General features: G+C 38.1%; 1 protein-coding gene across 5 annotated transcripts in view; it reads right to left on the reverse strand.

Moving 5' to 3' along the window:
- Nucleotides 1-18,032, reverse strand: part of Sorcs1 (sortilin related VPS10 domain containing receptor 1) — a 535,816-nt gene that overhangs the window by 110,802 nt on the left and 406,982 nt on the right. For all 5 annotated transcript variants that reach the window (XM_036172192.1, XM_036172212.1, XM_036172201.1 and 2 more), the window contains exons 7-9: nt 10,052-10,170; nt 7,548-7,637; nt 1,619-1,798 (exon numbers count right to left, since the gene is read on the reverse strand). In XM_036172192.1, coding sequence (XP_036028085.1) covers nt 1,619-1,798; nt 7,548-7,637; nt 10,052-10,170 — 389 coding nt within the window. The remainder of the gene's footprint in view (nt 1-1,618; nt 1,799-7,547; nt 7,638-10,051; nt 10,171-18,032) is intronic.

Here is an 18,032-nt window from a genome sequence, read left to right on the forward strand (position 1 = left end):
ATATATATATATATATATATATATATATATATATATATATATATATATAAAAACTATATCCTATAGCAGTCTGTCAAATTCTCAATTAAGAAAGCAATTCATTTTATTTTTTATTTTTGGGGACATACCAATCTATGAACCTGGTTTTATGCACACAAAAAGACGTTTAGCTACTAGGAAAAATGTTGCTCTAGACTTCTGAAGGAAAGAGGAAACAACACATTAGAAGCATGTACATTTGGGCTTAAGTTTCTTAAGTGAAGTTGGTTTCTTTGTCACTGGATGTAACACTGATGCTTCTTATGAATCCCTCAGCCTAACAAAATGACAGTGTCTTTATGACTGCATATATTTGAACCCATTTCAGAATTTTTTCAGATAGAATATAGGTCTGTTACTGCATTTCACTAACCCTCAATATGTTCTTAAATAACCCATTCTAACTCATTCTAAATCCATCACCGCACATCCAGACTGACCAAGAGATGAAACTCATCCCCAAGGAGTAGCTTATTTTCTATCTATTGTTCCTGTAAAGACAATTCCACCCTGAAGAAGACTAACTCTCCTTACTGCTCCTGTAGCCTTTAGTAGCTGTAGCTTCTCAGTTAGGGGTGGGACTTCACAAGTCCCTTCCTTATCCACGCTAAGATTTCCCTGGCTTGATATTGTGCAGGTCTTATGCATGCAGTCAACAGCCACTGTGAGTTCCTGTGTACAACTGTCCTATCATGTCCAGAAAACACTGTTTGCCTGTAATTATCCACTGCCTCTGGATGATCCCTGAGCCTTGGAAGAAAAGGATGTGAACATATTAATTCTGTTTTCTAAAGAAATGGAGTGATATACCATATTCTATCTGGAAAAATACTAAGTCTGTAACTAATCCATTATGTTTCTATTAGAGTAGAAATCTTTGTAACCATAATAATACCAACTGCAGTTCATAACTAAGTTAGATAATGAAATCTTTGGTACTGCTTTTCATTACAACTGATTGATCCAAATTAGATGATTTTACTTTCAATATTGCTTATTAGAAAAGCAAAGAGCCACCAAACTCCAAGGGAAGTTTGGTAAGCACTGGATTGTTGTGTTTTTCTGTTCATCTAATTTCTCAGGATTTTGTAAAAAAAAAAAAAAAAATCTTTTGAATATTATCTCATGTATTGGTGGGTCACTAGGCAGCTGTGTAGGGAAGTTCTACAGGATGCATTCTCATAGCATACACTTCAGAGTCAGGTAAGAGAGTGCTGCCCACTGATTCATTACACAAAACCCTGTCAGTCATCTGAAACTATTTTAAAATATCTTATCATATATCAAATACTGGTGCTTGGCTGTGGATCTCTGCATTTGTTTCCCTCAGTTACTGGATGAAGACTCTATGATGACAGTTTGGGCAGTCACCAATCTGATTTTCCTTTTGGAGGAGGGGATGGGAGTTGGGTTTTGAGAGGCTGAGGGCAGCAGGGAGGAGGGATGAGAGGGAGATCTGTGGTTGGTATGAAAAATGAATAAAAACTTTAAATAATAAAAAGATGATCAAATGACCCATATTTCTCCAGTTGGTCTGGATGCTGCTGTACTCCAGAACCACATATACTTGGTGACATACCTCATAGAGGTCGATCATAACATTGCCTTCAGGGCCTCTGCTACTCTGGACGTTCTCCAAGGCCAGAGTGAAGTAGACACCGCGGGTGTCTGAGATGTAGAGGTTGTAGGTGTCATTCTGGTTCCATTCTTGAACAGCTGCAAACACTTGATTCTCATCTGTGCTAATGACATGCATATCCTAAAGAAGAACACAGGCGAGTGAAGAGGGAAGAAGGGTTTTATACATTAACCCGGCATGCATTGAAAGACTGTGGATGATGAAGAGCTTTGATGGAATGCAAAGGAGAGACAAAGAAACTTTCCTTTCACATATGTGAAAATGGCTGAGTGTTAATTGTGCATTTTCTTTGTCACTTTGGAATGAAGCAGTATGGCCATGTCAATATGAGATAGAAGGATATATAGCAACCTAATTGTAATTTAATTGCCTTATTAGACAATTTGAAAGTAATATTCTTAAAAATGTATGAATTTAGAGAACAAGTCATTCTTATATGATGACAAATTCAAGCACTACTAGCTCAGAAGACTTATACAAGGCAAACATAAGGAGAATCTGCAGTGACAGAAAGAAGCCAGACAAGCACCAGATTCCACCATGGTCTGTGGATTAGCATAAATGGTACACCTGGCAAGTTCCTTAGACACAGAATCTTAGACCCTACTCAATGAATCACAATATGATTTTTAATGAGGTCCCTCCATGAATAATATGCACATTAAAGCTTGACACACACTGCCAAAGGTTCAGTAACACTATTGAAATTCCCCAGCGGGGAAAAATTTCTACCAGAAAAATTCCAAAGCATTAATGTTTGTATGAGTAATTAATGTAAAGATTCAACTACTAATCCATTATTTTCATCTGCTAAGTTCTCTAAGAAAACTACAGGAGAGAAAAAGAGTCTTCATAAAGGATGTTGTTCCCAAACTCCAAGTTTAACACATATAGAAATAACGTGAATGAAACATGGAGGCCTTGTTCTCTGACCTCTGGCAAGAATTCCAAATTCTGCATTTCCCATTCAGGACTCTAGCCACTGTCTAACATTATTCTAAAGTGGCTATCTCCAGCCAAGGCTTATTGTTTCCTTAAAGAAAGCCTGTTGGTGTGCTTTGGCCTGCTTTTTAATCCTGTGGCCAAATGAGACTACACAGAAGCACTCTCAAAGAACTCAGAGTAAAGCAGTTAAAACTTAAAAGGCCCAAAATAAACAAAGGTACCCAACAATACATAGCAAAAGAATAATATTGGTTATTCATCCATGTAACACTCCTTCACTGAGGGAAATTGGGACAGGAACTCAAGGCAGGAACCTGGAAACAGGAAGTGAAGAAGAAACCATGGAAGAATATGTGGCTCTCCAAGGCTTATTCAGCCTGCTTTCTGCTACAACCACAGTTGGCCCTTAGCTTTTATGTAACATAATACATGCTGTCTATATGCTTGCAAAGCTTTAGATACTATAATCTTCCTGGTAACCAGCTTGACTTACACTGTTCAGTGTAACTTGAGTCATACTACTAACCTCAAGTTCTCATAATCTGAGTTCAGTCTTGGCTTGTGATATAGTCATCTGAGTGGAACTTCATGCTCAGACATTGTGTCTGTGAACTCAAGATAGCAAGAACATGTCCTTCACATGAGAGTGAAGATAAAATCAGCAAGTCTTAAATACCATAATAATAGTGTTCACCATTTAGGGTATGTTTTATACGTGGTATTTTGCTTAGGGGAGTCTGTCTCTCCCTTTTGTTGACTACAAATAATCAACTTGGCTTCTCTGCTTTTGAAATATTTGAATATTCACTCACAGATATACTCAAGAAAGGGTTCATCCAACTGTTTCCTGTCTGATGGAGGAAATTGGCTATGGAAATTATCCGTAAGTTCACTAGTTTCTCCATGTGGACAAACCTTCCATGGTTTCTAATTCATAATAGGACAGAACCGAAAATCTTTAAAATTGTTGAACAACTACCTACTATTTTTGTTTCCTCTCTTCAAGAATGTTGTAGTCCTGGATTTCTGTTAAATTGTTTCAAGTGAAAGCTGAGCCTAGCACAGTCAATTCCCACCCATGGGTTTCAGTGTGAATTTCAGTAGCAGTGAACTTTTGATTGGCTCACATAACAGAATTGAGAACATAATCCTGGGAGACTATGGTCATTCTTCTACAGATCACACTTCATAATTCATTGTGTAGATTTGGTACTTGTAGTTAACAGCTAACATTAATTATCAACTTGACCAGAATTACCTTAGGGATACCATAATTCTCTAGATTGCATTAATTGACTTGAGAAGACCCACCCTGAGTAGGAATAACATTAAGGGCTCTGTCCTGGACTAAATAAAAATGGGGAAGGTGGCTAAGCACAAAATTCATCTTCTCTCTGCTTCTTGAAAGCAGATGCTTAAAGCCCCCCCCACCCCCCCCCCCCCCCAAAGGATTCAACCCTGAGTAGCCTTGAACTGTAAGTCAAGATAAACCCTTTCTTCCTTCAGTTGTTTTGGTCAGGGTATTTTATCACAGCAACAGGACAAGTAATTAAGGTGGTATTGAAAACACAGGTCTTCTAAATGGCTTGAACAAGGTCGCGAGGAGAACTTTTCATGTGATGTTAACAGGGTAAAATGACCATGTCTAGATAAAGATTGCAAACCAATCTCTATCTTTATGTAATTTCACTAAACAGACTTTACACAATGATGCTGGTCATAAAAATTTGATACACCTGTAATTTATTTCACCTTTCCTTAACCCCTTATTAAGAAAATGTGTTCTTACTGTTTCACTGATCCCCAAGATTCTGATCCAATACAGACTCTTATTTGGAGTTCTACTGGAACACCCTGCAGAGTCTGTTCTATAGGATACTAGCATTACTGGATTTTCATATATTTTTCAGTGGGAGTGGAAGCTTCTTTGTTAGAACACTTTGCTCTTATTAGTGGTGGTGATTTATTCATCTGAGTTTGTTTGTCTGTTTGCTTATAAAATAGAATCATGCTATATAGTCAGCTCTACAACCAAGTTAGCCTTGAAATCACTATGTCATCTAAGCTGGCCTCAAACTGTTTTTCTTTTTAAGATCTATTTTTATTTCATTTAAGTGGATGGGTGGGTACCCTTGGAGGCCAGAACAGGGTGTCAGATACCCTGAAGCTAGGGCTAGAGATGGTCATGAGGTAATTGATACAGGTGCGGAGACTTAGCTCAGGTCCTCTAGAAAAGCAGCACAAACTCTTAAATACTGAACCATGTCTCCAGCTCCTGGAGTCAAACTACTGATAATCCAGGAAGCTGGAGTTATTATTGGTTTATTCCATCTTGTATGGTGCTAAGCTATCGAATTAATGCTGAACTAAAGAGTTTCATTGCTCATAGAACATTCATTCATAAACCATTCAAATTAGTGGCCTCCTCCTAGTCTCTAAGGAAGTCATATGAATTGAAGTTTACTTTCTTTTTAAACTTATTTGACTACAGAACCCAATTTTTCCAATATATCACTAAGGATATTTTATGCTGAATGACAAATTTGGGAAAATATTGTTTTGAATCTAAGCTCTTTATTTTTTAAAAAATGAGTAAAGGAAAAAGTAATAAAACCCAGATAGCCAAGGTTAGTGACAGACTCAGGTCTGAAGTCAGGTCTCCTGTTAAAATTGAGCATCCTTTGTACCTCCTGCATCCTGGTACCCATCCATCTTCCACTATAGAGACAACTAGATCCATAGTAATAATAATATTACCTTGCTTTTATAGAGTATCTGTCCTCAAAAACACTTGAGGCACTTTGGTATGTATTACCTCATCTATCTCACTGGAGTTGCTAAGAATAGGCTCCAAGTAAGTTAGGGGAAGGAAGAACTGACACTGTTTCACTCTGCCTAACAATCCACATACTCTTACTTGCAATGACAACATTTAGCCATCACTCTTTGTTGGTTTTTCTTCTCCATTATTAATTGTTTAAACACAGCTCAAGGCAACATTCTGCTCTTTCAACATCTGATACAACGGCAGTAGGTGATTAAAAACATTTGATCAGGAGAGAGTTGATGTGTCTCCATTCCTTCAGTGAAGCTTTGTTTACCTGTAGGTGCTGCCCTGGTTCTGACAGAAGGCCATGTAATACAGCACCTTTGAGGCAGATCACTCCACCCATGCTGGGACTTCTCTTTGAAGCTATAATGGGATTATAATGAAGCTTCTCTTTGCTTTACATAATAAACACCCGCCTGGACCAAATAATCTATTTATTTGCTACACTCACTTTTTTTTTGTAACAAGCCAAATTAATCACTGCATTTACCCTGAGAACTCAAATGAAGCTAAATCATGGAATATGATCATCTTGGTGGCAGGGTGGGGGTGGGGCAGATGGCCAATTCAGCTCCAAAGGAAATATTGCCTTCTAGATTGTCTAGAGGCCACTGAAGAGAGCTGTCAACAGTGATCTTTGTGATGACTATGAACAAACAATATAAAATACCTGTCCCCCAGTCTGCATCAGTCTATCCACAAAAGCCTCTTTGAGTTTAAACTACCTTTCTTGGGTTCCTAGACCAGTGAGGCCCTCCTCCATTTTTTTGGTAGCACAAGAAATTTGGGGAGCATGCTACATTTTAACAATTAGAGTCACTAATTTACTTGCCAGGGAATAAAATCATAAAAATCACAGGAATGGATACCAGTAAATTTGGGTTCTAACCTTCCCTGTGCGGCAAATAGGATTTGGTTTTGACTGAAATTATTCTGCTAAGAATATGCAGACCCAAGATTGAGCATGTGATGAATGAATGAAATTTGAAGTCCTCTGATTTAGGCTCAATTCTGCATGCCTCTTGAACCAGGGCATCTCACCGTACTGGGTATAAATCTTGTTCTTAAAAGTACAAATCTTTCAAGTTGTCTTCTTCAAATTTTAGTGAATGAATCACAATTCATTTCCGTACTCAGTACTCAGCCCAGGGAGGGTACTCTGTTTTTCCCCCTGAATTGATATTTTCCTCAGGGTCTCTACTAGGAGACTATCATGGACAATTTTTAACAATTCTCAGCCTTCCTCCTACATTTGAATTTCATTAAACGACAAGACTTGGCTCAAAATAAATCTCATTATATACTTTGTTCAATTTAAATCTTTCAAAGTTGAGTTACAATTCTATTTAGATCAAAGAAATCACTTTCTTACCCCTTCCCCCCAAACACATACATCTCATTTGCTTGAAAATTAAGCAATAATCGACTAAATTTTGGCCACTTAAAATACAACACAGAAAACCGTGAGATTTCTAATAGGCATTTTTGAAAGGCCACATCATCTGTTTTCCACTAGATGGCGCTCCATATTAACACAGTTTTTCAGAATTGTGGAGAGAACATGAGAATGCCAAGGAGGACGGTCTCTCACTTCTCTTTTCCACTGTTTTCAAAAGGGAGTGGCTAGAGAGGTCGTCAGAACACTTAGCTGCGCCTCAGGTCTCTGAAGATAACCAGTTTCCCAACATCCACTAAGAATAACTGCCATGCAATAACATAAAGTGAACATGTTTTTGGGTTTGTTTGTTTTTTTTGTTTTTGTTTTTTTGTTTTTGTTTTTGGTTGTTTTTTTTTTTTCTGTTCTGATTTAAAAACAAACATACTTCCTGGAAAAAAATTAATATTGAAAGGCAAAAACAAGAGTATTATTAATTTATTCAGATGCCCACAAATAATTCCAAAAGAAGAAAACAATCAGAGGGGAATGACCGGTAGATAAAGAGAGACAGAATTACCCAAGAGGAACTGGGAAGTCTAGATGCAGAAGTAGGGCTGATGAAGCTGGGAACACATTACTGGCAACGACCCTGAGAATATGGTGGAGGTGGTCTGTACCTGAGAGGAGAACGGTCAAAACAGCAACCCAGTGTGTACCTTGGGCAAAGCGTATTTTGGGAGCTTCATTTGTGCAAACGTGCTTCTTCGGTAGGATACGTAGTAATGTGGTCTTCCTCCAGATGTCAGCTGGGTCACAGAAACAAGGTGGTGAGAGGAGCTACTGAAAACATTGGGGTCACAGAAGAACAGCTGCCTGAATCAAGCTGCCACACAGCACCAAAAATGCCTATGGAGGACAGCTACCAATGGTTGGTATTTACCAGAAAAGCAACTTACTCACTGTATAGGGGTGCTTAGAAGACCAACAAAAACCATTTAATAGACAAAAATGTAATCTAAAAATTTGCACAATGGGTCTGGAGAAATGACTCAATAGTGATGAGCATTTGTTCCACTTCCAGAGGAGTGGAGTTTGATTCCCAGCACCCAGAGTGCAGCTCCCAACCATCTGTAACTCCAGTTCCAAGAGATCTGACTTCCTCCTCGTCTAGCCTCAGCCAGGCTTTTGGTGCACAGACATCAAAGCAGAAGGAAAAACACTGACACAGAAAAGTAAATTAAAGTAACACACACACACACACACACACACAACACACACACACACACACATATATGTGTGTGTGTGTGTGTGTGTTGTGTGTGTGTGTGTGTGTATAATCATATAATATATATACAATATAATCATATAATATATTATCTTACATATATACATATGTAAATTATATGCATGTTTAATATATCTATATATGTATATCTAGATATCTATATTGTGTATACTAGATATAAAATTGCAATGTGACTCTACAGCTAAGAAACTGTATTAACTCTGTTCTTCCCAATGCTAGAAGCCTTAGGAGATTAGCTCACAGTCCTTCATCAGTCTAGCTTTCCAGCCTCAAGTCCATGCCATACAAGTGACCATATTGGCCTAGAAGGAAATGACCCAGGTTCAACAGTACAGAGAAGCCTTCTCATCTCCTCACAAAGTTCCTATTTGATGGCATCACACTGATGCCTAAGGGTAGGTCCATGAATGTTAGCAGAATGCCACTTTAGGTTTGGATTCCAAATTAATTCTACGTCTCTATCTTTTGGAAGAAAACCATGGAAACTGGCACTGTTTTGTCCAAAGCAGGTCAATGAATCCTGAAGCGCTTGCAGAATAGGAAGAAGAGCTGTGGTTTCTATCCACACTTGAATACTACTCTAGGCAGAATGGAAGGCACCTCTGACAATGTGTTTCTCTTTAGAGGCAATCATGACCTATGTAAGTATCTGCAGTTTGAATGTCACTGGAGTTTGCATACTTGGAATGTCAACAAAGCCTGTGGTAAATGATCATCAAACACAGGGGAGTGCCTGGAAAGAGACATTCTTCAGTGTTATGTGTGGAAGTAATAGGTTACAGGAGGTTATTTTCATAATTCTAAATATAAATTCTGACTTTGATTTGTATGCCAGATATGTGGAATATAAACTGTTGCCAGAAATAAGAGAAATATGCCTGACAGCATTACTGGTAGAGAAATGGATGGGATGGGACTAACACATGCAACCATTTGAATATAACTTGAAATTATCCCAGTGTTCATTACACACTTCCCTGAAGAAAAAGGAACAGGGATGTGTGTATCATTACTTGTGAAACATTTCAAAATTATATAGGCTGATGCTAGGCAGTCTAATTTCAATACATAGGATTAGATATCAATTTATTCTTCAAATAAACTTTGACTAGAATGTACCTTAACTATAGTGTGTGTATAGCCTTATGTATTATATAAATACGATATGATGTATACACTTGATTTGCTGTAAACACATACATTTATCCACCTATTCAGCAATTACACCTTTTCCATTCTTCCCCTGAAAAGTAATAACATGGTTTTTAGATGAATTAACTAAAGGAAACTAAAATTGTCCTCAAGAGCTAAATGAAGCTGTTCCTGTCACTACTCATCAAATCTCAACTTCTCAAACGGTTTCCCATTTTTGCAGGAGAAGGAAATTATTTATTCCACATTTCCCTGGGAGTTGCAGTGGTTTCTGACCACACTAGGGATCATTCTTAGTTGGCCTCTGCCTAGTCCTATCTCCATTCATCATACCATTTTCCTTTCACCTTTTGTTCTTTTAAAATGGCACTGAGGATGGGGCTGGAGAAATGATCATTTCCCTGATATGGAGAAATGGACATAGCTTCACAGTTTATTTAATGACTTGGGTTTGTTGGGAAACAGATAAATAGAAGTGTATATCACTCCTGGGTCAATGCAGCTCTTTTTAGATAGGTTGGTAAATTACTACAGACAGTAGGCTCAAGAACAGCCTTAAGTCTCCCTCCTCCCTTCCACTCTCCTTTAGTCTCTTCCCTCCTCCTCTCCTTCCCCTTCCACCTTCTCCTTTCTCTTTATCCTCTTAGTCTGCCCTTTCTGATCCATGTCTTTCTTCCCTTTGAGGCTATGCAGGCAGGCATATAGAGCAAGACAGAAACTAGAAATGCCTTGAGCCAATAAACAGAAGTAGGGGTTTCTTACCTGAACAAACACATAGTCATCCTGAACAATCAAGGAGTCAGGGTCAATGTAGCCTGGGAAAGGCTTCTTTCTGTTGGCATCTGTGCAGTTTTGCATCCGACAAGTTAGGTATTGTGAGTCTAAAACGGAAGAAGATAGAACCTTCAGAGTCAATGAACATTTCCCTTGGAATCTGAAAGTGTTCACACAAGACTCATAGCCTCTCCAAGTGATCACTCAATATCACCCTACTGCTCAAATTCCATTGTTATTTTATTACGTTGCTACCTGATATATCAAATAAGTCTTATAATCCTACACCAAAAAAAATTCTTATTTAGCTTTCCTCTTCTGAACCAAAAGATTTTCAAAAACTGACATAAGACTTGAAATTTTGTGACCATATTTTCATCTTTATTAGAATTAACCTCCACACTTCGATCTTTGACTGAAAAGCAGGGAAACACACTTGCATGCAGTATTTTAAAATCTCTGATGGAAGTTCCACTAGAATGAACACTATGATCCTTAATAAGATAAAGGTTGGTTCTTTGTGGATTGGAAATGAAACAAGATAGCAACATCTCCAATTCAAAATCTTTGTTCTCATTTTAGGTGAGTAAATTGAAACTCGAGGTTTTCGGCTGAGGCAGCACAGTGGCCAATAAACACAACATCGTACTGATGACTCAGGTCAGTTCATGCTCTATTGCTGGAGGGATGTTGTATTAGAGAGTCTCTGGCCTTCATGAAATCCTTTTATGGCAGTAGTTATTTAAAATGCCACATTAAAACATAAACCCACACTGGAATACATTCAAACCCTCCTCTGGCCTCCATACCTACGTTCCTCTCCTGTTTACGTATCTGTTTCTCTTGCTCTGCCAATGAGTTTTCTAATCTCCTAATTTATGTTGATAAGCATTCCCAACCTCCCCATGGTTTTAAAGACTTTCTATCCATACTCCCTCCTTCCCAGAGAATTTCATCAATGTTACCAAGTTTCCAATTCTCCTTCAAGGAGAATTTTACCAAGTTACCAATGAAGTTTTCAATTTTGGCCCACTGCTACTTCTGAAGACCTTCCATGATTACTCCCTGAATAAAATTTAGATGCTATACCAATGATTCATCACTATCTATTTCTATACACTGCTCCAATTAAAATACAATCCCCATGATGGTGTGTGTGTGTTTTCTTCTGTTATACTGCTAAGTCACAACAGTAATCCCAGTACACTGTAAGCAAAAATCTGAATATTCTTAGAAACACATCTGCTTATTTCAATGTATGTTTTTGTATGAAAGTGAGGTTATTATACTTACCTTTGGTGCTTACAGACATCTTTCCCAAATGAAACATTAGAACTTGATCATTGACAGGAAGTGAGGATGGGCAATGTTGGACTAAGGTGGATACAAGGGTTCATGAAAGACTTATCTTAAAATTAGCAAAGAACTTCCCAAGAACATATGAGAAGCTTGAGTATTCCCAAACTCTGCAAGAAGGGTCAGTAGGGGGCAGCATGCACATTTATACCAGCTGACCCTTGACTGATGTAAACTCTAGTAGACTAACTAAATGGTGAATCAAGAGTTTCCAGTACCATGGGGGCTCTGAAAGTAGAACTCTTGATTCATCATTTACTGAGTCTACACTAGGCCATCTGGATAAGCAAGGCAGTTGTTTGGCTTGAACTGTTTGGGGGCCCCCCAGGAGTGGGACCAGGACCTGTCCCTGGTGCATGAGCTGGCTTTTTGGAGCCTGGTTTCTATGGTGATACACTTTATGCAGCCTTGGTACAGGGAGGAGGGTACCTGGCTTTGCTGACTCCCCATGGGAGACTTGGCCTTGGAGGAGGTGGGAATGGGGGGTAGGTTGGGTGGGACGGCTGGGGGGGTGTGGAAGGAGGGATGACGGGGTAATCTGTGATTGATATGTAAAATGAATAGAAAATCTCTTAATAAAAAAAGAATTCTACTTCCAACCTTCCTTCAGTAGAGGACCTTTTGCCAGCATAGGAAGCTCTCCATTCTAAAACTACATTGAGTATTTGTGAAATCCAAAGTTAAATTAAAGGAAAAACCTATACCTACCTTTTCCATCTCCTTTTTTCAGACATCCCATAGTTTCATTTTTTTTTACCACAAATTAAGATCTTTCACCTTAAAAATAATCTTTGAGACTTGTCTTTTCTCAAAATGTTCATCTCTATCTGTAGCACACAAATCTTTACCTCACAATTTCACAGTTCTCTCTTGTAGCCTTTGAGTGGCCCCATAGTTTTGAAAGGTTGCCTGGGGCCACAGAAGAAAAGCAGGTTTCTTTCTAGCTAAAGTCATGTACCAGGTACATCACTCAGAGGAAATCGCTTCAGCTATTAAGCAGTGATAACATCAGCCATTTAGTCTATTAGCTACTACACAGAATTAATTAAGATGTAATTAAATAATAAACATGCTGCATGTTTTGAAATTTAAACCTATGTAGATGTCAATTATTATGACTCATCATTTTCTTGATTTCATTTGTTTTTGTTTTGTTTTTTTGCCCATAAAGATAGGGTCAATTTGAGGAATATAATCAGTCATTTAAAAGACTAGTTAAACTGGCCTTTGTTATTCCAGAAAATGCCAGCATGAGGTTATATACATACTCTGCCACATGTCATTCTCTTCTATTTGCTAGAGAAGCCAGCACTGCATTTGCTATGTCATCCTTCCTCTATGTGACTCATAAGCTCCTACATGTTAGGACTAAGTCCACTCTGGATCTTCCTAATCCCCTTCACATTGTTGGCTTAGAGCAGGACATTTATACATCTAATACTGCTAAATGAGAAGTGAGGGGTGTTACCAGAGATATAGAAGGGGTCTTCTCTACCTCTGTACAATATGGTCTCGATTCTCGATTTGATGCATGCAGACTATTCTAATAGACTTCTTATCTAAAGGAGCCAGGGGTTAAGTAAAAATAAACAAAAACAAAACAAACAAACAAAAACCTTACTTAACAATTATGACCAGACTGAAAGAATTTGGTCCCTAAAGACATCATTGAACTATTGGGTGTGCTGCGTCTACCATTGTCCTACTACTGCTACATGAGATGATAAATAAAGAACCATGTCTAAAGTGAATTCAATCAAATGTAAAGATTAGAATTTCCTGGGCTTCTAGGGATAAGCATAATTTCCATTGTGATTTAGAGGTAACACTTAATGAAGACTCCTGGATAAGTAAGCTTCATTGTTTTATTTATAATAATGTCTGGTCATGTTCTTTTATATGACAATCTCCTCTTTGAAGATCCTAAGCTAACACCAGATGGAAAATAAAATATACATGATATCTATAGGTCATTTTTGTATAAAGTGTGGTGACCCCCAACCATAAAATTATTCTCGTTGCTACTTTATAACTGTAATTTTCCTACAGTCATGAATCACAATGTAAATATCTGTGTTTTCTAAGGGTCTTAAAAGACTCCTGTGAAACGGTCATTCAACCTCCAGGTTGAGAGCCACTGGTCTATAAACTAGACATTCTAATGGATGTTCACAAGTATGCAGTACAGTTAATGATCACAACACTAAAGAGGATGATGCATCAACTGATTTAGAGGTACAGAGAGTAAAGATGGTGGTTTATAGAACTGCAGCACACAAGAGGGGTGGCATTGATTTAGTTGCTTGAATCCAAATTTGCTTCACTTTTATTTCACTATACTACATGAAAACCTCCATGTGTATGGGGCCAACTTTTATGAACTAGACTTTGGCTTCTTCTACTTAAGTATCAGTGAGTACATCTATACACAAAATGAACATACTCAGAAAATCATGCTGTTATAGAGTACTTTAGTAATGTGGAGCAAGATGCATAAAGTCGTATCCTTGGAACTCAGGTTCATATCTAAGGATTTCATTTAAGAAAATTATGAGATATAAGAAGATTCGGTCACTCAAGTATATACTCAAAACTGTTTAATGAGGACTAGCAAGGTGACTCAACAGATAAAAGGAGCCACATGCAAACCTAGATACCTGATTAAGATGCTTGGAGGAACATAAAGGTATAAGGAGATAAGATAATCCATGAAATTTCCTCTGATATTCACATGTGCTGCTGGCACACAGGACCCCTATCATTAATTTCCAAGTGCTTAAAAAGTTTTAATTGTGTGTGTGTGTGTGTGTGTGTGTGTGTGTGTGTGTACATGTGAAAGTGACCAAGAAGGCCAGAAGAGAAAGTTGGATTCCCTAGAGTAAAGTTGTGAAAGTGACCAAGGAGGCCAGAAAAGAAAGTTGGATCCCCTAGAGTTAAAGTTACATGTAGCAGTGAGCCTCCAGTACATGTGTCTGGGAACTTAACTCTGGTCCTCTAATAGCAGCGAGTGCTCTTAATCATTCAGCCATCTCTCCAGCCACAGGAATGTTTAATGATACTTTAATAAACAGAAGAAACAAAAAGGGAATAAGTAAAGTGTGAAACATTCAATTCAGTACTAAATTCTTGCTTCTGGAAGTAAACATTTAAAGTATGTATGATAAAAAGAAGTTGCCAATGAATAATATTTGATTTTTTTTTTGTTTTGAAAACTATGGCTTGGCTATAAAAATGCTCAAACCATATAAAACTGTGTAGAGTTCACATATTCTGAACAATTTTGGTAACTTTTCAGTCTTCCTAAAATTATTGCTTTTAAAAATAGGATGAGACAATATTATAATATGGACCCACTTTTTGGCAAGTTGTATGTATAGACACCAATCTATGTGTGCTTGAGCAGGAAAAGTGTATAAAACATACATGAGATGTCAACAGTCATAGACAGTCAGTGAAAGAATCGGACACTGGGAAGTCATATTGCTGACCCAGCACTTCTCACCTGGGTGAGTGGGGAGTCACAGTGGGCTTGAGAGATAAGCAGTTTCCACAGACACCTCTGAACATTCTGATCCCTTCCACTTTCTGATTCTGTGTACTCTGATTTTCCTGTACAGTAAGCCTATTTTTGAGCTGAGAATTATAATGCATTTAGCTAGGTAACACGAGGAAAGCCTCAAAATTAGTCTTCTGTTTCTGCTCAGGATGGCTAAAAGTGAAATTTGCAAGCTGAAGGGAAGTGATCAGTTTTGAGCTCTCAGCCTAGTGAAGTTTCAGTTTGCTCCTTTTCTCCTTCTAATGAAACAGAAAGAAATTGGCTGCAGTTCATAATGAGGGACCAATCACTCTTATTCCCCTCAGGGTTCGCTGTAATAGCATTAAGTATGATGAATTCTTTTCATATTCTGTTCTGGTGAGTGTGTGATGCGATTCCATAGGAAGTCTCATGTAATTTGGCATTAATTAATGTCAATTAATGTATGGAACTGCTAGATGTTAGAATTAATTTCATTACCTCTCTTACACAGATGTTTTTCTTGCCACAGGTAATTAGGATACTGCACTGTTCTTTTCAAATATCCTCACTCTGGAACAGCTGCTGTTTGGAATAATGTGTTCCTCATCCACTACAAACCTGTGCTGATACAGAGAGGAGATGTTGCCTTTAAAAGCCAGTCTCTGCATCAAGGAATGGAAAGTTAAGTGCAGGCCAAAGGCTGTTGTCTTGGTAAACCTAAGTAGACTATTGAGCCCCTGGAAGCTCTAATCCATATCATGGGAATAGACACTATCCCTCTAGACACTATTTGTGAAAAAACAAAAACCAGATTCTGGTCTCCCACTGGTGCCTGGTGACTGTGCTCAGGTGACAGGAGCTGTCTGTAATTGTTATTTCAATCTTCTCTGTTTAATTGCCAGTATTGCTTACTGCTTCTGAGGTCACCACTTGTGAAACAAAAACTACCCATATGGGTGTTTCTGTGGCAGTTTCTCCTTCATATTCAGTTTTTGGGTTGGATTTACTATTTTGTTTGCTTGTGGTTGGCATTGCTTTCCCTCCATATGGGACCATGAAATTTCTCCAGTAGCCAAAGCAATATTGAGCAGATAGAACAAAGCAAGAATCATCCTATTATTTGACTTTTAAATTCATTGTAATCAAAGAAGCACTGTATTGGGGTATACTTGCAGTAAATAATGATACAAAATACAGGCCCCACCTGAGATAATACTAAACACTCATAGTCAATGATTTTCAACAAAGAACCCAAGAATAGACAACAGAGAATGGATGGTCTCTTCATTAAGTAGTGGGAGAGCTGTATATTCAAACTCAGAAAGACAAAATCAGATTTTTATCTTACATCATATATAAATATCAACTCAAAATTGATTAAAGATTTTAATGTTATTCCTGAAACAGGAAAACTACTAGAAGAAACTACAGGGAATATTTTTTATATCATTGGTCTGAGTAAAGATTTCAGAGTAATGGTACCCAAAGCACAGGCCACCAAAGCCAAAATCATCATGCTATTAAAGAAAACCAGAAAGCATTTATATGGTAGAGAAAACAATGACTACAGTAAGAGATGAGTTAAAATATTTGCAAACAACAATCTGATAAAGAGTGAGTACTCGAAATCTGTAGAGATGTCGCTTCAGTAAACAGTCAAGAAGGAGGCACCAGTGGAGTGCTGTGCTAAGCTCACTTTCTTTTTATATAGTATGGGATTCCAGTCAAGTGTCAGGGTCTCTCTCTCTCTCTCTCTCTCTCTCTCTCTCTCTCTCTCTCTCTCTCTCTCTCTCTCTCCCTTCCTCCCTTCCTCCCTCCCTCCCTCCCTCCTTCAGCCTCCTCTTTTGAATCAGATGTAAACTCTCAGTTATTGCCCACCATCATGTCTGCCTTCCTGACACCATGCTTCCCACCATGATGATCATGGAGACACCCCCCAAAACTAGGCTAACCTTCTTAATCCTTCCAAAACAGTTCCACCAACTAGGACCAAACTTTCAAATATATGAGCCTATGGGGGCCATTCTCATTCAATCCAGCACAGACAGCATGGCATTGGTATAAGTAGGCTAAAACGTGACCAGTATGCAGCATCTAGGGGACCACAAGTTAGCTAATGATGGCAGACACTGGATGTCCAAAGAACCCAAAAATAATTAGCTTTGTAAGCATCCCTAGCTGAAAATCATTTTTGTATAATTCTGTATAAATACGGCTTTATGAACAAAGGCCTCCACCTTGGCCTTTATCTTTGGCAAACAGCCATCCTATATAGGCCTGTGTGTACTGAATAAAGTATATCTTATCTGCTATAGACTCCTTGCAGTGTCTTCCTTTCTTGGCCTTGGAGTTTAGACCTCACATGGACTGTTTCTAAAGCAGTATTCCAACATAAAACCTTCCTTCCTCAAATTTCTTGGTCAGGGTACTCTTCCCAAAGCTATTTATAACCATGGTTCCATTCTAGGCTTCTGTGAATTCAAGTATTTTAGACTCCACATATGAGTGAGATGCATAAGGTGGTTCATTCTTTCCCTGGCTTATTTCACTTACTATCATGGCCTTCAGGTTTTTTCATGTCAGAACTTTTCAATTTTAAAGGCTGAAGAGTAACTCACTGGGTAATTATGCCATTTTCTTTACTCATTGATCTGACAGTCACTTACTTCAAATATATGCTTTGGCTATTGTGAATAACACCCTAATGAACATGAGAATGCTGATTATCTCTTCAGTATACCTTTTTAGTTTCCTAATGTATATACCAGAAGTGGAATTGATTAATCAAATGATATAATCTGAGGAACATTCACATTATTTTCTATATTACACATGTTAATTTATATCCCTACCAGTAGTATACAAAGGCTCCATTTTCCCTTAATGGTTACTGACATGTATTGGACCCCATTTTGATAATGGATATTCTGTTGGGCTGACCTTATCTCATTGTGGGTTTCCCTTAGATCTCCTTCATGATTAGTGGTTATGAGCATGCTGTCATATAACTGTTGATCATTTATGCACCTCTTCCTAAGAACTAGGCTATTTTCTCATTACTGAAGTAACATCTTTACAGATTTGGGGTAATTACCC

This window comes from Onychomys torridus, chromosome 1 (assembly GCF_903995425.1).
Source record: "Onychomys torridus chromosome 1, mOncTor1.1, whole genome shotgun sequence".
NCBI lineage: Eukaryota > Metazoa > Chordata > Mammalia > Rodentia > Cricetidae > Onychomys > Onychomys torridus.